This window comes from Neolamprologus multifasciatus, chromosome 17 (genome assembly GCF_963576455.1).
Source record: "Neolamprologus multifasciatus chromosome 17, fNeoMul1.2, whole genome shotgun sequence".
NCBI lineage: Eukaryota > Metazoa > Chordata > Actinopteri > Cichliformes > Cichlidae > Neolamprologus > Neolamprologus multifasciatus.
The window spans coordinates 31,312,093-31,337,489 of NC_140455.1; the positions used below are offsets into that span (position 1 = coordinate 31,312,093).

The 25,397-nt window shown below is 40.1% G+C and overlaps 1 protein-coding gene across 4 annotated transcripts in view; it reads right to left on the bottom strand.

Annotated features, from left to right (window-relative positions):
- Positions 1-8,501: 8,501 nt before the first annotated feature.
- The window catches only part of mdfic (MyoD family inhibitor domain containing), a 63,169-nt gene continuing 46,273 nt past the window's right edge, over positions 8,502-25,397 (bottom strand). For all 4 annotated transcript variants that reach the window (XM_085137838.1, XM_085137841.1, XM_085137839.1 and 1 more), the window contains one exon: positions 8,502-22,885. In XM_085137838.1, the coding sequence (XP_084993964.1) occupies positions 22,635-22,885 (251 nt within the window). In that variant the 3' untranslated portion in view covers positions 8,502-22,634. The remainder of the gene's footprint in view (positions 22,886-25,397) is intronic.

The window sequence follows — 25,397 nt, forward strand, 5'->3', positions numbered from 1 at the left end:
CGCTTTGGGGAATCACAAAAACATTTACTGGTAAACAACCCCAGAGCGGAAACTCTGGAAACCACTTTGGGGAAAAAGCAGACACATTTGGGCAAATCTCTCAGGTGGAGCCATCAAAAGCACTGTCGGCTTGTACACAGAGACATGGCAGAAAGGACCACCTGGAGACGAGGAGCGACATTCGTTTGAGCGTAAATTACTCAAACAAGCATGCCGGGAATGGCATTTATTACTTGATGTTTCCCAGTGGGAACCGTGTTAGATGACTCTAATTCAAACAAGGAGTTATGATACACAAGACTGTACAAAAACAAACATGCAGTACAGTGCACAGGAAGTTGTGTACGGTGAAATGAGGGTCTTTTGGGATGCAAAGTAGAGGAGCGACTCATATCTGTCTCTTTCAGTGTTGGAAGAAATACGGCGATATTGATGAGTTTTGTATGGAAAATTTGGTGTTTCTCATGCTTTGGGTTGTAAATCAATGGAAACAATTGTTGAAAGAGTAAACACAATTAAAGTTGGAGAAACAAATTAAGACAAGGAATCATAGACTGTATATGAAAGATGGACACAACCACTGTGAGGTCATCCATGAATGTGTAGGCTCCCATTTTGACACCTCACCTTTAGATTTATGGATTACCCCTTTCTCCCCCCAAAGCCAGAATTGGAAGCATATGTACACAAGAATGGACTGCTCTATTGACAGCAAATGCTAACAAGTGTGAATAGACTGCATGGGTGCATAACATGGACACAGATACACACTGCTAATTACTTAAAAACAAACAGATTTTTCATCAACAAAACCAGTCTACAGACTTCTTGGATGGTCCATTAGTACATTTAATCACATAGTAGTCCATATTAATTGTCAGACAATGGTATTAAATATGTAGCAAAATGCACCAACACCGTGACAGCATCCTGTGGGGATTTACTTGCTTTTAGAGGCTCATTTGAGAAACTGCATTATTGACACATATTCATGTACAAGTATTTTTCCATCAGCAAATAGACCAGTTCTGTTTTTTAGTTGTTGTTATTGGTTTTAGGTGCATGCTTTTATCCCGTTTTTAGTTAAATTGTAGCTGCTCTGTTTATCTGCTGAATTTGGTTATTTCATTTTACCTGTTTAATTGTTTGAGGGTTGGTTGTAGTTTTAAGTTGTGTTATCTGAGCTGCATGTCCCAACACTTAATTAATTTTAGACTAGGCTGTCTCTGGGCATTAACTAGATTCATTTTACTCAGGCAGTTGTTTTTATTGATTTTTTTTGTGTTTTTGTTTATATATATATATGAATAACCGATAGCCAAATTGTTCTTATTTTATTAAACATTTACAATTTGTATTTTTTAATGAAGATTTTATTTTACTATTTATTTTATCCTTCATTTTGAACTGATAAAATCAATTTAAATACAGTATTTGGATTGGAAGCAACATCTGCTGCTAGGAAAATTGGAAATAAGTGCAGCAATTTATTGAAATGTGTGAAAATATATATGAGAATATGTTATATAAGGCAAAAACAGATTTTGTGCAATTCTAAGGAGCTTAAAAGTCAATATTTAGTATTTTTCAGTAAATGTGTGGTATTCTTATTGCCAGTGCAGAAAGAATAAAGGTGTCGAAGAATAACTTCAACAACTTTATTCTTACTACACTGACAGTGTGTTTGGGATCATTGTCATGCTGAAAAATTAAGCTGTTGCCAGATAGAAAACATTGTATTGTGGATTAAAATTTGACAAGACTTTCATGCATTTATAATTCCATCAATTTTGACAAGCTCCCCTACCAAACTGACTGAAATACAGCCCTTAACCATGACAGAGCCTCAAAATGTTTAAATATGAATTTACTCCATCAGACCTGTTGCCCCTGATTTTCAGTCCAGTTCTTGTGTAATTTGGCATGCCTCTGCCTTTTCTCCCTCTTTCCTTTCCTTACAACTGGCTTTTAGACAGCCACCCTTTCACTGAGACCATTTCTGATGAGGTTTCAATGAACAGTAGGTAGATCAGCTAAAGGGCCAGATGCATCTCTCAGTTCCTGTATCAGGCTTTTGTTGGATTTTGGCCTATTTCTTAAGGACATGACTTTACTGATTGCTTACTTATTTGCAGCAAATTTTCAGAGCTGTCACTTCTGCTTCTGTCTACTTTCCTCAGATGTTTTAAGGACACACTGCACACCATGCCAAGGTATGACAAGCTTTTGGCTAGAACTAGATTTGGGAATCTTTTTTGGAGGGGGGTAGGGCTGTGCGATATGACCAAAATCTCATATCCCGATATAAGAATTCTATCGTCCCGATAATGATATAAATCACATAAATTTAACATTTTCTGTAAATTCTGTGAATCTCGGGCAGCTCGACTTGTGTGAAGTCTTTCCAGCTGCGCGTCATGTAGCTGGAGTCGAGTCTTTTAACCGATGCATGAAACGATACATTTTTAGACACAAGTTGTAACAGCCGCCGTTTTCTTTGTGAGTATTTATTACACGGCGTGCTGCGGGGAAAAGCCTGTTCTAACATTCGAGTCTAAGGTTTATTTTTTAGCACCTGGCGGCTCTTTTTTACTTCTCGTCCGTAAATAATCTGCTCTTTCACGTGATTCAGTTTATTTTGAAAAGTCTCAACAGGATCTTGAGCTTTATTGTGAAAGGTTTATGTGGAACATAAACAAGCGGACACGCGATGCTGTTATTGTCGTTGTTGCTAACAACAACACATAAAAACAGGTGCTTGTCCGTCTGTAGTGTGGTTATATAAAATATAAGAGAAAGAGAACTTTAAGAAATTAATATAGCCACTACAGTGACCATCAAAACGATGAAAAAATATTGCCGTAAACAGTTTATTTTGCGACACCACGAAACAAACGATAGCGTAAAATGAAACGATAGACGTTTTTTATATCGTCATCCGATATATATCGTTATATCGAACAGCCCTAGAGGGGGGGATACAATTTTATTCCTATTGACTTGTGTTTTTCAACGATTCAACTAAAGACATGCAAGCAAATTATATGTACAAATACATTCCTCTGAAAATGGTCAGGTACAAAGACTGGACTGAAAGGGAGCAAAAAACAGCCCATGTCCAAAGAAAAACTTTGAAAGACCTTCAGAAAGATTGGAGAACTATTGCCCAAGATCTCCAGAAATAAGGTACTGGGTAAAGACTTATTTGTGTGTTCCTAATAATAAAAATGTGGTACATGCAGACGAAGTCATTCAATAACTTATATTTGTTACACAGGCAGCACAAAACAGCCCAGTGAAACCAACAGCTTGAACCAATTTAAATCTTATTTTGCCATCATTGGTTTTCTGTGCACATAATGAAACAAGAGAAGGGTAAATGATGAGGTTAAAAAGGAACTGACACATTTTGTAAAACTAATATTTGCTGACTGACAGAGTTTTGCTTTGAGTCAAGTTTCTGAAAATATTCTGGCAAAAAATCCTCGGGTGCGTGTTTTGCTTTCACATTTACTTGCCATTAAAGTGTATGACCTGAGAAAACAGCCTGAGAGAAAACACAAGAATTACAAGTACAGTATTTACTGTGTGTTTGTGTCATGGGTTGCTTAGATACCACATCCCTAGCGTGCGGTGAGGTGACACCTAATTACAGCACAGAGTCTGTATTAAAGCAAGGTAAATAATAGACTTTAATTCAGGAGAACGCAACAAGCATACAGCAGCAGTTTGTGTTAAAGCACAGTGCAGACAAACAAAATGTCTTGTCAATGTGATTGCTTCAGTTTAATTTTTATTATAGGGACAATTAACATTTTATTTCTTCATGGGTTTTAAAAACATAGCGTGTAACCATGAAAGGAACGCAATCACAACTGTTGGAAAAGCCATAACTGTAATATCCTGTTTTTGCTATCACATGTTTTAACTCTACCCATGATTAATGTGCTCCAAAAACAGCTAATGATATAACCCTTTCCGAGGAATTCCTTTAAAACAGCACTTATACACCCAGCTCAATTATCTGAAATTTAGCCTAAATTGAAATTCCACAGACTGTAGTAATTAGTTTCTGTTCAAGTCACTGCCATGAATGCATTCTATGTAGAACAACCTATCACAATATGTACCACCATATGGTCGACATGGCCTATGGGCTCTGTGAGAATCACTTCATGGAATGAACAGAACTCAAGCAAGGGGAAGCAGTGTTTTGTTTAAGGTGTAGGCTTTATAGACAGATGAGGAAACAGAAAGAAAAGAAGTATTTCAGAAACAGATGAAAAGAAACCAAATCACTAAGTCTTCAAACTTAAGGTCAAGCCCAATGGACAGAGGGGATAACACTATGAGAAAAAAATGGCCCAAACCAGACAAGACATTTAAGTATATCTTGTAGCCAAGAGAAACAAGTGACATGATGTAGCCTACTACTGTATCCTAGTAACACAATGCCAGGAGGGGGGAAAAGGGAAGAAAAAAAACAATGGATGAATACATTTATTCCCAGACTTCAGTAACATTTTCCTGCAAAACAGGAAAGATGACAGTGGAGAGGGATATTCCACAGTTGCTAATCTGTTTCATAATAACCGGTTCACAGCAATTTAAGGAGCACTCAAGCTGAATCAAGGGGAATTTTAGATGTTTGCTTTGAATCACTGGTTTGTTCATCAGTTATGGTTTGTATGCAAGACAGGATGCATACCTGGTTTTGTTTTGTGTCTGCTAGATTCTTACCCTACCATCAAGATCCAGACAACTTTGTGAAAATCTTCTATTTCCCAGTTTTGGTGAGCCTGTTGAGCCTTTCAGCTCAAAGCATTGTGGCCATTCTCCTCTGATCTCTGACATCAAGAAGGCATTTTCACCCAGATCACCGGATATTTTTTTCCCCTTTTTCGGACCATTGTCTGTAAACACTGTTGATTACTGGATGTTTCTGAAATACACGGATATGCCGATCTGGATCTGACCAACAGCCACAATACATTTAAAATCACTTACCATATTTTTCGGACTATAACATGCACTTAAAATCCTTTAAGCTTCTCAAAAATTGACAGACTGCCTTATAATCCAGTGCACCTTATGTATGAATTCTGGTTGTGCTTACTGACCTCAAACCTATTTAATGTGGTACACGATGCTCAAAAAGCGTTTGATGGATTTTCGGAGCATTGCGGCTACTGTAGTCAGGAGCCTCACGGAGTAATCTGGGTCCAAAACTCCGTCTGCTTCAGGTCCCAAAGTCAAACAAACACTGCGGCATCACTGAGAGTTAAAAACTATCTAAATTCTTTACCTTTCTCTACCTTTGATAAAATGATCAGCGTTGCTGCTTTAACGGGTGTAACAATTAAGTTTAACATCCATGAAAACAGAATTTATTACATTTAACGGGGTTAGAAGTTAGCAGGAAGTTAGCTTGCTAGTTTCCACCTAAGCATGACATACCATATTGAAAGATTTGTAAAAAAAAATTTAAACGTACAACTCTGCTATCACTTCCAACATAAATGAAGACAGAAAACTAAACAGCAGTAACTTTTGTAGGGTTACTGAAGTTGGACTAGCTGGTATATAATGATGTGCTACGTGATCACTAGCGACACAGCTGTGTTAGCATAACATAAACACAGTGAAGCTCGATAAAAGTTAACACGAGGGTTCCCGATGGTTAGGGACAAATGCGATCGCATGGCAGGACACTGTAAAAGGACCAAACTTCAGTCAGGAGAACAACTGAGATAATCCATCCACAATATGAGGTTAGTCATTAATATACTGCCGCAACATGGGAATAGAATAGCTGCAAAAGAATTCATCATTAACGAATCAATGGTACGGAAGTGGAGGAAGCAAGAAGAATGAGTTGAGTAAAGTTTGACTTATCTGACTGTTTTGTTTCACTTAATGCTCCTCATAATCCGGTGCGCCTTATGTATAAAAACAGACCCGTTCATCAACAGTGCACCGTATTGTCCGGTGCGCCTTATGGTCCGAAAAATACAGTAAATTACATTACTTCCCCATTCTGATGCTCAGGTTGAACTTTAGCAGGTGACCATTGCAGGCCTACATGCACTGACTTGCTGCCATATGACTGGCTGATCAAACATTTGCAGATAGTCAAACAGGTATGCCTACTGTCAGCGAGTGTTTCTGCTGTCAAATGCTACTAAAACAATGTTCCTGTCACTGTGAACACATTCACAGCTAGATTTACCAGCTTTTCAATGCTATTTTACGGTCTACCTCTTGTAATCTTTTGCAGCAATGCCTTCTTTACCATAATGTTTTTACAGTGAACTGTGACATGGCCCCTACCCTTTGCATCATAAACACTGCCATATTCAACATGTTAACACCCTGAACATATATGTTGACCAAAATATATATATGCCAGGTTTGGTCAACATATATGTTGACCAAACCTGATAAATCAGTAAGATCATTTGACATCATGGTTGCCTGGTGGTAGGTACTGCTAGCTAAAAGTTGTTCCTAGACAACCAGCTATTGTAAATACATCACACATCCACGTGATTTACATTCCAATGAATGTTGGCAATTGCCAAAGGGAAAAGTACGGAATTACACTGTAAAATTAAACTGTTAAACTTTGGCATATTCAGTATGTGAGTGAACTTTCCCTCTATTTTTACAGTGTACTTAATGATTATTTGAAATATAGCTTTAAAAAAGTTTATTACTAAAAAATGATAAAGTATTAAGAAAATTGACAACAACTTCTACTATTTTGAGGCCTTTGTTTTGCTTATTAGTACTGTACTAAGAACTGTGTTTCTGTACTTTGGTATAAACTACATCTAAGTTGTTTATGAGGCATGAAAAAACCCTTCTTAAAATTCTACTCAGTTCTCCATAACTACAAAATTGCAGGGTACCGTGCACACACACACGTTCAAGTCTGTAACAGCTCCCTCTGATTACACATTTCAAAATTTATGTCTGTTTACACATGTGACCCTTCCACAAAGTCCAAAACCATCAAATCATTACTGTGGGTAACACTGTGTATTTTATCAGCATGACAGGATATTTCGGAAGATCAGAGCCCCATTTGTGGCCCACAATATTTTGGTGGTGACTACACTTAAGCCGTCTCCTCCTTTCAGAAGGAGTTGGAGCCTAAAAGACCAAGAAATCGAGCATTATACCTTGGGCATGGAAAAGAACATGGATGGATGGAAACAAAAAAATCAATAAAGGCTTTGGTGGGATTCATGTGATTCTTCCATCACTGTTTTATGTCAAGTTCCCTTTTTTTAAAGAAGAATTTTTGTATTTCAAAACTGAATATGGCCCCCGCACTGTGGAAGCACTAGTGAGCACTCCAATCGCTGTTTTTTTGTTTTGTTTTTACCAGCAAAGATTAAAAGATTAACCATGAAAAGTTAAAGATAAGCATGATTTGATGAACCAAGTTTGGCAAAATTCTGAAGGATCCATTTAGTCTCAGGTACAGTCAGGGGGAAGGAGATTTGCTTTCACCTGTCACATGAAGCCATTTCCTAATTTCTGACCTATGATGAACAAGACTCTGGCTTAGAACAAAGGGCCCGCTAACAAAGCTTCCCACTGAGAATTGACTACGGACTTGGTTGCTATTTACATACAGATGCACAGGCGGGAATTTGCATAATGTTTTTTGTAGCTTGGTGCTCAGGGGAGCAGCATTGTAACATATTGGTGCCTAATGAACTCTGAAAAAAATTGATTTTCCACAGAGTAAATTAAGAAATGCATTATAGCTGTTAAAGCAATCTTGGGGGAAATCGGAGCCTTCCTCTGCTAAACTACGCTTGATAAGTAATAAATTACATGTTACACTTATTTGCTTTAATTCATGCTAATTTTGCCCAATTAATGTATCACTGTAGTTCTGAGGGCAGCCACTGGAGATTTAATTATTTATTGGATTTCAATGTGTGTGTGTGTACATATGTGCTTGTGTTTTATCGTTGGCATATGATGAGTGTCTGAAACGTTTGTGGCTATTGTGGGGTACTTCATGCGACATTATTTGTTTTTTGCATGGTTTTTCCTATAATTATAAGCGTTTGTGTAAGAGCGCAAGCATATGTGAATGTCAGAGCACAGATTTAAATCCAAAGTCTGCCGGGACTTCCTAACAGAGGCCTGATTGTCAGTAGACTCTGAAGGCTCTCTCTGCCTTTCTCTAACACACACACACACACACTTGAACTAGTTTTGGCTGCCTTCCCATCCTTCCTTCCTCCTTCCACCCCCCTTTGCTAGCTAGCAGGGTGACTCATTGTTTACAAGCTTTTCACTCTGGTGTCCTATCACCCTGCTCTGACACTACTTTTCCATTTAATCACAGCGATTGCTTGTGGTGGCCACCGGGCCTCAGCACTTGCACTTCCCTCCATGAGCCGTCTCCTGTGTTGACTGTTTTTGTCCATATCTGGCTGCAGCTTTTCGCCACTTATCTTTACAGTTTTTTTTCCCCCATTCTCAGTGGCCACTAGCAGCATAATTAAAAACGGGAAATAATAACATGAATCAGATTTGAATGTATGAAAATCAAAACAGAACTGAAAATGTGACCCTTTGCCCTTTTAAAGAATCAACTACCAGCTGACTTAAGGATGAATGCACATGTGTCTACACATATACTGGACGAGTCAATGGAATCAGCAGGCCACCGGTGAAACCTTCCTTTGCGAGCATTTGGCAAAATAGCTGGAAAATTTTACTGATGAATTAGTCTTTTGTTTCACCAGGCTGCGCCTGAGATTAGGCCTCTGCTTCCCTCCTCATAACCTGCCCCTGAAGACGCTCCTCCCATAACTGAAATGCAAGTAAGCAGGCAACTTAATCCAACTATGTGCAGTTACATACTTTATGCAAATTCAGGCTTTACCTATAAAAAAAAAAAAATGCTTGAAAAAGAATGACATGATGGCCTAGTTAGCTATCAGCCTGCTGTCAAACCTCATAAAAACTAAAAAGAAGTTAACGCTACTTTGTTTCTCTCCCATTCAAGTATTCCTTCTACCCCTCCACTCACTTCTGAGGCATCCACTAAGTATCTACCCCCATCAGACCAATATTAAAAAGCTTAGCTGCCAATGGTTTTTCAAGTAAATTAGAGAAAACAAAATCTCTCAGATTAGTCAATTAAGTGGCACATTAGCCCGAGACTTAATTAAAAGATAGCGGGGCATACAGTCTTTAAGGATATAGAGAGGCGACGGGAGTGTTTAAACAGCAGATTGAACAAATGGCACTTATTAAAAACTTGACTGTGAGTCACTTGACACCTCGCATATCCCCTGCACCTTGAGCTACATAAACAGAGTGTCAGCTCCCCGGGTTCCTGCTATGCAAATCTCGGGGACGAGGAGAAGAGAGGAAGCGCACTCGGTAGACAACATCCCTGCCTGAAACGTCAAGACGCCCTGCTAAAATCAGCGACTTAGCATCTCACACTCTCTCCACGCCACACGTGAATAGTGATTATTAATGTTTTTCAAGGCGAAAGGGAATTAAACTCCCCTTGAAGAAGGAAGTTTAGGTCGCCTAAAGATGCAGTTTGTAACACAGAAAGTCAGTTGATGGGTTTGGCTCCCCCTAGAAATGCATCTGTGTGAACCCAAACCCCTTCTGAGATAATATGTGTGTGTGCCTGCTTGGTGTCAACCCCTCTTTGAAAAGCATCCTTAATTAAACCTTTTGTTCTTCCGAAATGACAAAAAAGCGGAGCGAGGCGAGCAAAAGGTAGTTACTCTGTCAGAGTGCTAAGACTGAAGGTACACTAAAACATCACAGTTCACTGCTCATGTTGCCATTTCAGCGTCACTTTCTATCCGGAACAATGCGACAGCTGACAGCTCGCACCCAAGAATTATCACGCTAAACTGAATTATTTCTGCCACGTGTTAATTTATTAACAACCTGTGCATGCTCTAATGTAGACTGCATTTGCATATACATTTTTAACCTCAATCGTCTTGAATATTCTTTCTGGTGGGAGGTGGTGGGGGGGACCTGGGAATATTTCAAACTGCCTTTTGTTGCTCCATATTTGAATTTTGAAGAATGAGGTGGGGAAGACAAAAAAAAAAAGGGAGAAAGACACATAAATCTCAAACATGTCCGCAGGGCACATATCCTTTAAGGGCAGATATCTGCACTTCATCACCTGGCAACATATGAGATGTGGCATCGCCGATCCAAAGCCTCCTCCTCCTCCTCCTCACTTCTTCTGTGCTTGCTCGCGCTCTCTCTCCTTCTCAAAGAGTGACTTCGGCTTTCAGTTATGTTCAAAAACTCCTGGCTTGTTTAGGTGGCTCCCCATCACTATTCGTTTTAAAGAAGAGCAAACATACAGTATTAATAACAGCCAATGAAATATTCGGATTTGGGTTCAAACGCTAGATTGAAAACGTAACTAAAAACATTCCCAGACATGTCATATGAGATGCGTTGTGAACACTTTAATCTGTAAAACTGAGCCACGCTGTTATAGTATGGCATGCACACGAAATAAAGGAAACATAGCAAAAGACAGGCACAATCTAACAAAGCATCGTAATGATGACATATATGCTTAGCTGACAATGAAAATTAAGAAAGTAGGTATCAAAGACAATGTCCCATGAACAGCCTGAGAACCTCCTTTGTTCTCACCAGACATATTAAGCATGAAAAGAAAATTACATTTTTTTTATCCAGCTGAACTACTCCAACCCACAGCACAATAAGTTTTAACACAATGTACACAAAAAGTTGTTTCTCAGTATAGATGAGCAAACTGAAAACATGAAGCCTAATTGCAGTTCCTCAAATGTCCACTTGAGGCTGGCTCCAAAAGTGAGGTTGCTGATGGCTTCAGTTATTTAGAACACACCCTTTTTAAAAGGCTCACAGTCAGGCAGCTCTGTGACTCAGAGGTGGATGTCCATGCAGGCAGTAAGCAGCAGCTGTCTGCTGCACTCCACCTCCGCTGAGTCAAGTCACTCAAGAGGGCCTCTTAACCATGTTTGTGGTGTTGATGCATTTTGGAGCATTTTAAATGCAATTATCTGACAAATATACAGTAGCCCAGAAAAGTCAAATGCAATGCAACTTAAGGAAACACCAGAAATATAGAATATTTCTATTTGCTTGTGTTTTCTTGAGGGCCACTCTAGAATTAACATGGATTGGAACAGACTGACGAATTTAGATGAGTGAAATTATAGGAATTTTATTACGTTGCTTAAAGCTCCGTTTATTCTGCTGAACAGTAGGAGGGCAGGGATAGCTCAGTAGGTAGAGTGGTGGCCCCATGATCGGAAGGTCGGGGGTTCGACATCACTGAACGGTTACCCTGAGGTACTCCTGAGCAAGGTACCGTCCCTACACATTGCTCCCCGGGCGCTGCATTGGTGGCTGCCCACTGCTTCACTGGGTGAATGGGTTAAATGCAGAGGAGCAATTTCCCTATGGGGACTAACACATACACATTATTATTATATTATTATTATAGGGCTTCCCTTTGGAAAAAAAAGTCAGTCGTAGGAAGGAAAGGAAATTGAGGAAATTATCCTTCTCACATTTAACATATCAGTGAAAACTTTAGGAATGAGTTAATGGCCTCAATTGCTAGTTTAGCATCTTACTGAATACAGTATGAGCTTAATTTTGGTAAAACATAAAGCAAGGTGTGACAAAAGTCATGGTTCAGTAGTTTACTGTCCCCCGTTCCTCAGTCAGATCACTGATGAGATCATCGCCACGTCAGGCTAAAAGAATCAAATAGAAAGACAAATTTAAAGCGGTGAGCAAAATGCTTTAAACAGGACTTCACAAATTAGTGGCCAATATTATGCTTCCCACTTCCATCTATTATATACAGTTTCTGTTGAATACACATATAGTGACATCTGTAGTGACATCTGTAGGGACATCTGAAAATCTGATTAAATAAATAAAACACTCCTCTTTCACTTTGTTAGTTTTACCTGTTAGTGTTCATCAATCTAAATATCTAATCAGCCAAACACATGGTAGCAACTTAGTAAATTTGAGCACGACAACCTGCTGAAGACAACAAAGCATCAGAATGAGGAAAAAATGTGATTTAGGTTGGTGTGAATGTGGCATGGATGTTGGTGAGTCACTTACTTCTTACAAACAAGGTATGCAGAAGTATGGAAGCCTGTTTCTGCCACTAAAAAAAAAAATCCATAACTCAAAATTTCAAGTTATCTTTCTCAAAATTTTGAGTTATTTTCTTGAAATTTTGACTTACTTTTCTCAAAATGTTGAGTTAATAACTCAACATTTTGAGTTATTAACTCAAAATTTCAAGTTTGCGCTGCCAATCAGTAATATACATGAATGACGTCATTTCCTTGTTAGCCGGAAGCTGAAGCCCTCAGCTACAAATGCTACAGCTAAGCTACCAGTATTACAGCCAGTCATGAATGCACAGATTGCTAATTACTTTCAGTGTGGCTTCACAAATGATGAAATCCTTGTGTTGTTAGCTGAATCCCATGGCGTTACTATCAGCAAACATACTCTCAAAAGCGCCACTTTGTTGAGTGCGCATTCCACGTAGATTACTGATTGGCTATCTCAAAATTTTGAGAGAAGTAACTCAAAATTTCGAGAAAGATAACTTGAAATTTTGAGTTATGGATACTTTTTTTTTAAGTGGTGGAAACGAGCTTCCATACGGAAGAGCACCTCTGAACGCACAAGTCAAACCTTGAACCAGATGAGCTACAGGAGCAGAAGGCCACATCAGATCCCATTATTATCAGCTAAGAACGGGAAACTGAGGCTACAAGTTGTACAGGCTCAGCAAAATCAGACAGTGGAAGATTGGAAAAATCTCGCCTGATTTGATGAGTCTCAACTTTCAAATGGTTGGGTCAGAATTTGGTATAATCAACACGAAGCATCCATCCTTCCTTGTATCAACAGTTTAGGCTGATGGTGGTATGAGGATGTCTTCTTGGCTCACTTTGAGCTTCTTAGTAACGTCGTTTAAACACCACAGCCTACCTGAGTAGTGTTGCTGACCATTCTTATAACTTTATGACCAAAATATACCGATATTCTTATGGCTGCTTCAAGGAGAACAACATGCCATCACACAGTTCAGATCATCTGAGTCTGGTGAGTGTAAATCATATATTGTTTCTAAGTGCGTGTGAGTGCCAAGCCTTTAGAGGTTCAGTTAAGGGCACAAAAATCCTGCAATATGCATTCCTGGGTACTGGAATTCATTATATAGTGCAGCAGTTAAGCTGACATTGAGCACATGTTAATTTACAGCATAAGAAGTTACGTTCCACACGGGGATGCATGCAGGTGTTACCAGTGCACACCTGTAAACTTTCCCCTGCGGCGTGTGTACAAAAAAACCCACAATGTACACAAAAAGGCGCCTGGTTACCTTTCTCTTAATGTGCAGCGCGCACTACAAATCATCACAAACAAACTGTCAGCGTGTAAACAAAGATGCAACAAGTGATGTGTTTATTTGTAGCAGATGAAACAATTAAGGACACCCGACAGGCAAACAAACACGCCGAGGCAAAACATCTGGGGTTTAAGCACCCGCTGCATTGTTGCTGTTTGTTGGGGGGGGGGGGGGGGGGACTTGCAGAGACACGACTAACAATAGAGTCACTGGGAAACGGTTTAACAGATCTGAGAAATGATTAATGTTGTTTGCTTCTTTGGGAATAGAGAAGGGAAAAAAACAAAAGCTCTGACACAGCCTGAGTAAATTATACAAAAAGAAGAAGGAAAAAAACCCTCATCTGAACATGTTTGTTTGATCTTGTTTTTCCTCCTGTTTTATAGAAAGCATCTCAGATCCAAAATGCCGGTGTGTGTGTGTGTGTGTGTGTATATATACGCGTGTTTGAGAGGTTTTGCCTGTCAGTCATGTTAACTCAATGTGAAGAGCGGAAAGTTGAGTCCTATACATTTGCCATAAAGGCTGGTGTTATTAAGACCTTGATTTATGTTTGTTTTTCTTGCATAGTAAGCTAGTGGGGTCTGGGTGGGGTGGTTTGGTTGAGCCGGGTTAAGAGAAGACAGAAACATATATTAGCTCCATAAACATCCTTATTCAGGGAGAACATTTCCCTTTATTCTCATATGTGCAATTTAAAGCATTTCTGGTGGAAAAATACACAAGGGTTTGATGTACAATAAGGACTCTATGTCATTTGGAGTTTTTATGATGAACTGTTCCAACAGGCAGTGCTGGAAAATCCACAAAAACCAAACATCATAAAAATAAAGCCCATCTTGATTTCTGTAAATCAGCCAAAGACCAGCTCGGGCACCTGCTTTTATCATAAACAAATCCTGCTTTGTGCGCAGTTGTAAACGCTCTCATAAACGATAATAGAACAAGCAGGCCTGCCAAACAATCTGCCAATCACTCGCCAGATGCAGATGACCGGAGGCCAAACGCAAGTCCTCGCTCATTTAAGTGATGTTAAGAACAAACAATCAAAAGTGCTGCCTGGGAAACCGCAACGGCAAATGACATATAACAATGGTGACATCTAATTTATAGCTCAAGAAGTGTGTACAAGCAAATAAACAGCCATCCCCGATCCGCACGTCCCTCTCAATTTGCCTCTCCCACGGTCTGGTGCCTTCAGACAGAGAGGTATAAAGGAAAATAGAAAAGTTGAAAGTGTTAAGCTGATGTCTTATTTACAGGTCTGTGGAAGTGTTGTTTTTTTTTTTTACCCTCTCGGAAAGCCTGCTCAGGCATCCATGAAACACAGACTGCCTTTAAAACAAGCACGCAAACACAACAGACACCAAAGCCTGAAAAAGATGGAAAAATCCCTTTTGTTTTGCATGTAACACTAAAAGATGCCACAACATCTTGGGGGGATGTGAGGAAGGGGAGAGGTTTTTTTTTTTTTCTGCAATGTTGAGGAAGAAAAAAATGATTGATGTCATTGTGGTTTTTGTTTTCCTCTCCATCCATTCCTGTCTGATTCTTCCGTTCTCCCGGGCAGATGTTGCTGGCGCATCTTCTCAGGGCACAGAAACTTTGAACCTCACCGTGCCCCATCCTGTTTTTTTTTTTTTTTGGGGGGGGGGGGGGGGGGGGGGGTTTATTTTGTTTCAAATCTCATGATCTCACTGCCACATGTGATCTTTGCATCACCACGGTGACGCCTCCAGGTAACAAGGAGATTAGAAGCAGTCAGAGGCCCGCGTATCACAGGAAAGCTTTAGCAAAAGGGGGTCTTTAAATATTTAAGGTATGAGTGCGATCACACGTTGTTGCTCCAAGACGAGACGGGAACAAAGAATACTAATCTTTCACTTGGAAATCATTCACATCGCAGTGCTGAAACTCTGCTCGCTGTCATTTCTCAGTGTTGAATTTAAGTTTTTGATAGTAAAGAAAAGTTAACTGGTGTGCAGCGTTTTTAGTTCAATGAGCTTTTTAAAAAAATAAAAAAATTCTCATTATTTTGTTACTTTTGCTGTTGGCAGCCACACGAAAAACAAATTTGTGTGCGGGACGTACCAAGCAAACAAATAACACATGGCATATGAACACAGGCGTCTTCGGCCTCTTGTCAAAGTCAATTAAAGTCCTCAGGTAATGACCCTATTTGCATTGTAAACCAGGCCCATGTGTGAGAGGGCTAATGGGGCCACTACCTGAGGAGATTAATTGAAAGTGACATTACTTGAACTCTTCTCTTTTTTTTCTCCTCCTTGCACAGCCCTCTGAAGATCGTCTCATTTTATTTTAATGTCATGCCGCAAGTATAAACAGCGAGGTCAAACTTCGACTCAAGTGCGGAGGAGGGTAAAAGGACACCGTGGGGCAACAGGGCAGGTACACAAGTCCGTGGTGGGAGTGGTGCTTCTTCTTTGTACACATAAATGATTTCACTGGGTCCACATGCTTTCCACATTGTTAAGTTTAGAACAAACTTAACTAAGTATTAGCTCTCAAAAAACAGTGGACACTTTTGTTTTTGCTCTTTTGCTCTTAAGAAAGCTGACTGCTCTCATCATCACCATCTTCGGGAAACCAGATGATGTCGGTAATAAAAATGAACCAATGGGCTGCTGTCAGTGCTTTGAGGGGCCGGTGCGCAGCGGCTGTCCTGTAACCTGTATATCGACACATCATCTCACTGAGAAAAATGCCCCGCATTTGAGATTACCAGTCCAGCACTGGCCATAGGTCAGCACTAAATTCCTTAAAGAAACACAACAGCATTTCCCTGGAAACTGTCAGATAAACCTGATTTAAAAAGCAGCCAATGTCCTCCAGAAACCCTGAAAAAACTATTGCTCAAGAGCACTTCAAAACTTTACAAGTGAGATATAAGTTTTTAATGGCAGTAACCTTCTAATACACCAATACTTCTAAAAGTAGTTTCCCAACAATGCTCATTAGTGCAACTATCAAGTATTTTGTCTAGATAATCCAAGCTGAATTAACCATGTAGCAGGGAATAGCTTTGTTTTGCCCTGCAGGTGGGTGTTCCTGTAATGATGTGACGTCACGTGAATGAATAGCTCTATTGATTTTAGAATCCATTACCAAAAATGCCACAATGTGACAATGCAGGTAATTTTTCTGATGCACCGAGGATGCAAAAAAATTACACACACATGCTGACAGTTATTCTATCCGTATGATTACCTTTAATGGCACACAACACAATATTATAAATATGGTAAAATTAATCACCTCGAATGGTAACTGCCATGTAATGATGCCTATTATGCATCCTATATATTGACAAGAGAACATGGGGGTGGGGGGAAGCACGTGTATCCACATTTTCTGCTGTTTTCTTTCTTTTTTTAATAATTGATGTTCCACCTAGGGGGGGGAAAAACAAGTCGAATAAAGACACCCCTTCTCATCCAGTTTAATTAGTCATATTATTCAAAATTATAAAATGGTTAATATCTTATCAGTGTTCAACTCTCAGGTCTACCTGTGATATGAAAATGAACCAAGCAAAAACACCATTAATGTTCCCATCTGTTTTTTTTTTTTCCCCCAACCTCGTCATATACAGAAACAGCAAAAGCAATAATTTGTTCTCATGGCCGAGGGCAGGAGACTTTCATTTTCTGAGTGAAAGAGTATCCCACCCAATTGAGCAGAAAAAAAGGGATGGATGGATGGATGGCTCAATACACGGCTAGACAGAGGAGGTGGCCAGAGCCTCATTCTAATTTATTTAATACTGTAAAAGAAATGACCTTGAGATCAAAGAAGTGCTGAATTTCTCCCCAGACGGCAAACAGAAACAATGGAGCAGTCCTAATTGTGACATTACAATCCAGCACACAGCGAGCGATCAGAGGGGGATTGATTAGAAGAGTAGAAAGGTGGAAGACTGTCTGAAAAGGTCACTGCGCACTCTACCTGGAGTTTTTAATATTTCCAGCCTCTCGCCCTCTCTGTAAACGTGGAAAAAAAGAAAAGAAAAAGTACAACTCCTGCGTGATTACAGACTTTCTGGATAGCAATATTTTCCCCAACGCATTACTGAAATAAGATGGTAATTTCCTGGGGCCAGGGTGTATCCAGGCAGAAAATGATAAAAGGAACTAACGACAGAATTGAAAGGGAGTCTCTTCCTCTCTGTTCTACCAGCAGAGGGGCTGATGTGGAGGTTAATTGAGGGGTTAACAGGGGGTGGTGTTGGCTGAAGGTCAAACTGCTATTCCAGTCAGCAGGAGGTCCCTGCTCCCCGGCGACCTCGCTGAGTGTTGTTGGCCATGTTTCCATGTTAACGCTGTAATGCTGTTCCCAGGCTGGCACCCTCACTAATAGAGAAAAGACCAGAGGGGGAAGACTGTGCGACACAGAGATGGTAAAGGGCAGAGGGTAACCAATGTGGCCCCCACAAAACTCACACGTTGTTTCAGCTTCTAGTCATTCCACAAGGAAAAGGAAAACACATAATGACTGGCTGGACTAATTAAAACATTTATCTAATGGAATCTGTTGTTATTGTTGTTGGAACATATCTGACTAGCATGTAGTCAGGCCTGGATCAGGTGACTCTGAATTTTCCCTTGCTTACAATACAACCGGCCTAGGCTGCTGGGGTTTTCCATGATGCACTAAGCGATTGTTTTTCATTGACCTTTTTTTAGTCTCTATACACCACTTTATATTTCCACAGTGGCATTTGTCCCGTCTCCCTCCCCTCACCTCCAACCGGTCACAGCAGACGGCTGCTCCTCCCCTTCCTGCTGGAGGTTCCTTCTTGTTAAAAAGGGAGTTTTTCCCTCCCACTGTCGCCAAGGGGCTGCTCATGTGGAGTCTTCTGATTGCTGTAGTTTGCTGTGTATTATTTTAGGGTCTTTACTAGGGATGGGTATCGTTTAGGTTTTTCCGGTTATTTATTATTTATTTATTATTTATTTATTTATCCGGTGCCAAACCGGTACTTTTGAAACTGTGCCGGTGCTTAAACGGTGCTCGAACCGGTGCTTAATCAATGGAAAACACAAACTTTATCCTAAAACCTCTCATGTTTAGCTGTTTTTTTGTAAAAAGATAACAATGTTAGTCTTCTCTGCAGCTATGGGGCATATGGTATCACTCTTGGCTGGAAGCAGTGCTTAAACAATGGAAAAACACAAACTTTGTCCAAAAACCTCTCATGTTTAGCTGTTTTCCACTTTTTCTTTGGTCATTTTAGCCTTTTTTGCCAGGGTGAAGGGAGTATCTGCCATCAAACAAGAAGACAGCCGCATGTAACTACGACGGTGTTTGCTAGTTCACCTTACATGCATTAATCTAATAACATGGTTAGCCTACTCAACGTAAATTACACACGAACAACATTAAGCTACTCACGGAGAGAAGAACGGCTGCTGCTGCCATCATCATCCGTCATCATTTCTGCTACACTGGCAGGGCTAGGGGCCAGGACTCTCCTCTTCGGGTTCTTGGGGGATGTTGCTAACTCCGGTCCGATAACAGGCACCACACCCGCAGTAGATGCGCTCAGTGCTCGGTCTTGCAGCAAGCTATCAAATACGGTGCATTTCTAGGCTTTTTAAAAAAAACGCTATGCGTAGCCAGGTGTTTCATCAGATTTGAGGAGTTACCTCCTTTGCACAGTATCACCTTAAAGCACTTGTTGCAGGCTGCTGAGTTTGCATCTTTTGCTGTGACGTACAGCCAGACTTTTGACCGCTTCGCCTTGGGCATTTTTAATCTGGAGCTCTGCTCTAAAAGAACGTATGTACCTGGGCCCGCCTACTATCCTCGGAAAGGTAAAATGATTGGCTAGAATCCAAAGTGTATGACGTCTCAGGAAAAAAAGCACCGAAATGTGCGCTGCTTTTCGGTCTGGTAACTACCATTTATGTCAGAAACAGTGCCATTACCGGTACCCATCCATAGTCTTTACCTTATAATATAAAGCACCTTGATGCAACTAATGTTGTGATTTTGCACTTAATTAAATTTTCAATACAATTTAACAACAACAAAAAACTGTATACAAATAAATATAACACATTTTAATGATTAAAATACATTGTGTTTTTATTTATTTTAATCATTAAAATGTGTTATATTTGGTCACATGGAAAAAGTTATCCACTGTTCCGTTTATCAAAATTTCAAAGAATTAAACTGAAACCATTTCAAAAATGGGTTTCAGTAAATGGGAGCTCCTTAGAAAGTGTTCATTTCTAAAACGCTACGGTCTGTTCAAGTTAAATGTAGCTCTCTAAAACCTTGAAAAAGCAGATTGTGAATGTCTGTGAGTATGGTAAATGCTTTAAAAACAAACACAAAATTGCCAAATTATGTGAATGAATCAAGCAAGTAGCCCTGATTTTAGATTCACAATTTGTCCAAGACTAGCCACACCAGTAAAATCAAAAGATCACCTGATCTAAAAAGGAAGTCCCCAATGTTCAGTCACAAGATCTACAGGTAACAATTGCATTGTGCTTTGAATCTACACTCAGAGAAAGACACAAATATTAACGTCCTTGGTAAGCACACTTTTGCTTTCCAGTGATTATACAGGCAAAGACAAGGCCATGTGGAATAACTTCCTGTTTTGGCTGCAGTTACATTACAGTACAGGGGATGAACTTTAAACCACATTTGAAACATGCACAGTCACCACCAGCAACAATATTGTAGCTGAAATTGATTTCCCCAAGTCAGTTTGTGCGTGTCAATAGGACAAGTGTTACTTAAGACACCTGCTGCAGCAGAAACCAGAGCAGAGTTGGTTTGGTGTTCATTGTGTGGTATTTATCTGTAGACTATGTCAGTTGAGGACAACTTGGATAGTTTTTTAGCAAGCTCTTCGGCTAGTTCTCCATTTAGTGTTGACACAACACTGATTCATCCCTTGAGTTAGGTGTATTTTTTATGCTTGAATGATTCATAGGTCAGTGTTGAGTGGCTTAAAAAGAACAAACAAAAAAAACATACCTCTGAAAATGGTTAAGTCCAAGGACTGGACTGAAAAGGAGTGAAAAACCAACCAATGTCCAAAAAAACTGGAAAACTATTGGCCAGGACCACTATTTTTTATTTTTATTTTTTTAATTAAAAGAATGTCTGGCTCCTTGGACGCAAAATATGAGGAAATGGGTGGTGAGTCAGAACAATGTGCCAAACACGCTTTTACAAAAGACTCAAACATGTGAAATGAAGGCAGACCTGTTCGTCACATGTTGCACAACTGGAATATGATAAAGAGCTGGCGCACATAAAAGTTGTGTTTTTTTAGAAAAAGAAGATCAAAACAATCATCATTTTAAGTAAAGTTTTATTTAAAAAAAAAAAAAAAAACTTTCATTGAAATTCAAGGTATTGGAAGACAATTAAATGAGCTGATGTATCCAGATGGAAATGGAAAGAATCAAGGAAAAAAGCACAACATAAAGCATAACAGTATTGTGCAAGACGACAACTACATACTGTATACTTTTTTTTTTAATTTAAAGATAAATTCTTCACATTATCTATATAGTGTTTTCTTGACACTCCTTAGCCTGTAACAAACTGCTGCTTTGAGTTAATCATAAACATGAAAATGAGGTTTACTTTCTGCACATTATCTACTGAAGAGGTGCCCATCCAGCCTCTTTATACACATAACAGTGTGCCATTAAGACGAGCCGTACATGACAGCACATTATCTTTGATGCCATTAGGAAGGGATCATTTTTTTATTTTTTTGTTACCATTTAGTAAGCAGTGCTAATGAGGGCCAGCTTTAAGCATCACCACTTAAACAACATCAAAGTGGATCTCCAAGACAAGAAAATGACTCTGCTGGTGATTCACTACAAACTCATCTCGAGATACACAGAATTAAGGACGAGAAAAAAAGAGAGAGAGAAGGAAACTGCTTTTACCCTGCTTTGGTTTACAATTTCTGAAAAAAAAAATGACAGTTCGTGATAACATTTTTTTCCCCCCCAGTCTCTGGGCTTGATACCCAAAAGCGGCTTAAGTGGCAACTAGGGTCACCATTTTTAATTTCTTATCACAGACCTCATGAACAGAGTGCAGTTCAACAAGTCATACTTCCACAGTATGAATGCAAAATAGCATCAAAGAAAAGGCCAGCTAAGCCTATTCATTGACAGCAAACATTAGGAGGACTCTCATAGAAATAAAAGCTAAACACATTGTACATTTTATTGGAGATTATTAAAAGCTTCTTGATATAAAAAAAATGCACATAACTGCACTGTATTTCCAGTAAACCCAAGGCTTCAAACACTGCCAAATCAGGTGTGAGATGACACTTTTTAGTGAAATAATCCATCCCAACCATTAAAACACATGGTAAAATATTGCAGACAATTGTGACCCTCTGTATAAAATAATAAATGTTTTCAGCATTTACAAAATGCTTAACATAAAGATGTAATGTCACCCTTACCTTCAGTGGCAGAAAGTAGCAGATAATGGGAAGTCCTGATTCACCTTAAACATTTCACCAGTTTCAACTGTTCTACAGTACTACAGTAGATATGTCTAAATAGAAGTGTGTCTCGCAGAAATACAGTATGCAATGAAGAATGTATGAACCATCACATAATGTTTTTACAGTGTTGTAAAGACTGCAAACCTAAGTTTCTGATAATAAAAAAAAAAACCAAAGTATTTAAAATGAAAACAGAATAAATGTTATTTTGTAAATGCAACATGTCGGTCACCAAAATGACTAAAAAGATGCAAGATGTGATACAATTAGACAGCATTCCTGATGTAACAATCGAATCTCTACTATACTGCTTTTAGCAACAGATGGAATACTTACAATACACTGAAGATTTAACTGACGAGTTCATATATCCGGATGGTTTAGATGGAGAAGCCCAGTGTTGAAATCCATCTTTCAAAGCATGCTGTAAAAACAAGGCTAGTTTGCACATACTGAAAAGTCAGGCACACAAAAAATAGGACCTTCACAAAAACATATGCCAACCACCGTGCACACTTTCTCCTCTATCCTTTGCTGAATTCCAAAGTGACAGCAGCAGCAGCAGCAGCAGTTTCCTTCTAATACTTTCATTCGGGGTCTTGCTTATCGCCCTGGTCCACACCAACACAGGCCTGTCTATGTGGGGAAGCAGATGCCGCAGCACTCCATGCAGATTTCCAGGCAATCTGAGGACTCGCAGCAAGCATCCATTATGCCACAGTCCATGTCACAAGGGCAGTTGCAGTCGTCGCCCAGATCGTCGGTGCAGCAGCAGCAGCAGCAAACCTCTGATGTGCATGCGCCGCATGAGGCCTGGGCCACCACCATGTTGCAAAGCGTCAGGAACTCACAGAAAAGGCAGGCCAAGATGCAGTGAACGCAGCAGTCTGGGTCCAAGCGGGGGTGACAAATAAATCAGTCACAAATCACACACAAAGATAAGGAAAAAACTAAAAAAACTAAAATTAAAGCATAAATATTTACAACTGTGGTGGGGAAAACTGTGTATAGAGAGTAAGTGAGTGATGCATGCTCAGCAGGCTGACAGGTGGAACACAATACGCATATGGCAAACAGAAATAAAAGAAAACATTACAAAGAAATCAATTTTCCTCTGCAGTTTTGATTAAGAGAATTGCTAAGCAATTGTGGCATTATCATGCAAACTGCTGGGCTGATCAAACAAAGATGATTAGCAAGAGTCCAAGAGTCCCTGCCTGGCAACTAGGTGAATTAATGCTTCCAATGCCAGCACCTCTGATTAACATTTAACCACCTCGCAGGCACTCTTTACGTGGCTGGTGGAAACTTTCGGCTTGCTGTTCAACAGCAGCCTCAGCAGTCTTCAACTTACTAATGTGTCCATTAAGGATCATAAATGTCATTTTGAAAGGCCAAATGAGTTACATGTTTCACTGTACAGTTCACGGCGACAGTTTGTTTGTATGTAAGAGATCTAGCGAAGGTAATATAAACTCGACTCTGTCAGAGTATCCCCAGAATGCTCAAATCTCTGATCAAACCCGTCAGTTATTGTCATTAGTTTTGAGCATATAGTCGTGTTAGAATCCCTGAAATTCTCTGAAGTGCTTGAAATGATCTGAGGAGCTCTTGTACCTGGAGCAGCTCTAAGAGGCAGTCGATGCGACTGAGCAAGCTGGGTAAGGAAGGCAGCAGGTTAAAAACTCCGACTTGATTACTGTCTGATTTGTTGCTATCTGATTATCTCATCCGCACATTTGAAGAACATGTTGTCAACAAGGTATACAATACTGAAGAGGTGGTCTTGTTTCCTGATCTGAAATGAACTAAAACTTGTCTTTTAATTAGAGCTGGAATTACTTTCTTCCAAAAAAAGAAAAGAAGAGGAAAATCCAAAATAAAACTGTCCAGGTGAGGTTGAACACAGATCAATGATTGTTTAGCCATGCCTATATGTTATCCTTGGTCAACCTTCCCCACACTAAAACCTCTGGTCGTTGCATCTAACTCACTAAACCATACTGAACATCCTTCTGTAAGTGCACCTGGCAGACACTCCTTGCAGCTGTCTCCTTTCTGAACCAAGGCCAGCGCAGCGCCCCTGCTTTGGAGTGTTAAAAAGACATGATGTGGATGGATGCAGAAAAATAGCATTACAAACAGGGCGCATTTGCATAACTTTCATCAGCCCATCTTGAGCTGTCAGAAGGGGCTGTTACTGATTGGGTTAGAGGGAAAGCGAAAGGAGGAGAGTGTGGAGGACGGAATTGGAAGCTGAGGGCCTCTGAATGCTCATGTTTGATTAATCAAAGTAGAGGGTTTTTTTTTTCTCCCCCCTAATTTTGCACTGCTAAGGGCTGCGGAGCTGACCAGAAGCGCTAGCTGACTGCGATACAAACAAGATAGAGAAGGGAACATGAAACGAGAAAGCGCGGCTGTACATGTGAGGGTGCCTGAAGTTCGAATGCATCTTATTATCCTTATCTGAGGCCATAACACTGGCAGTAATGGAAGATGCATGAGAATAAATCTTTCAGTATTAAACATGTGGGGTGGACATGCAGTAAGCTGCTACTGGCCAGAATGTGGTTTTGCTTCATAGCACTTTTTTTTTTTTATGCTGGCATGCGCTGTAAGTGTACTGCCATCCGAGTTCTGCAAAATGCCAGTGAGAGCAATAAACACTGCTCGGCCACAGCTTCAAAGTTCAACCTAACAAACTCTGAAGGACCCAGAGGGTATAGCCATGCCAGCATTCGGAATGTAACAGCAGACTGTGAATACGATACAAACACAGTACATAGGCATTAGGCAGTGGCCAGCCAGCTCAGCTATTCACTTGGATGTATAATTCAGCACCAGCGATTAGTCTGTATCTTATAGAAGCCAGCAAGGAGGAAGGGAAAAGTGGTGGTGGGGGTCATATACTGTACACAAGAGAGCTGGACGCAAGGCACATCTCCATGAAAAACAGAGAGACAGACAGAGAGGCAGACAGAGACAGAGTGAAACCAAGCAACAGACAGACAAGAGCAGCATACACTGACAATGTTGCTGTTTAATGTCAGTAGCGGAGATGAAGCCCAGAGTTTGCAGGGCCAAAAAAACAGCGCCCGGCGCCTCTGAGGAAATAGTATGAGACATCTGGAAAGCTGACATCAAAAAAAGGGGAGCGGCATGACACAAAACAAGCTGGATGGGCCTCAGAGCGGCAAGCTGTGCAAAACATTCAAACTCACAAAGAGGCAAGCGAGAGGGCAAGAGAGCCGGGCAGTCAGGAGGCAGAGAGAGAGAGAGAAAGAGTGATCAGACAAAGCCTTGGTGGCCACGCGAATGCACAGAAGGCACACTTGGGTAAAGGAGGCAGAGGATGTGGGCCGGATAGTCAATGTCCACCACATGCACTTAAAAGCAGGT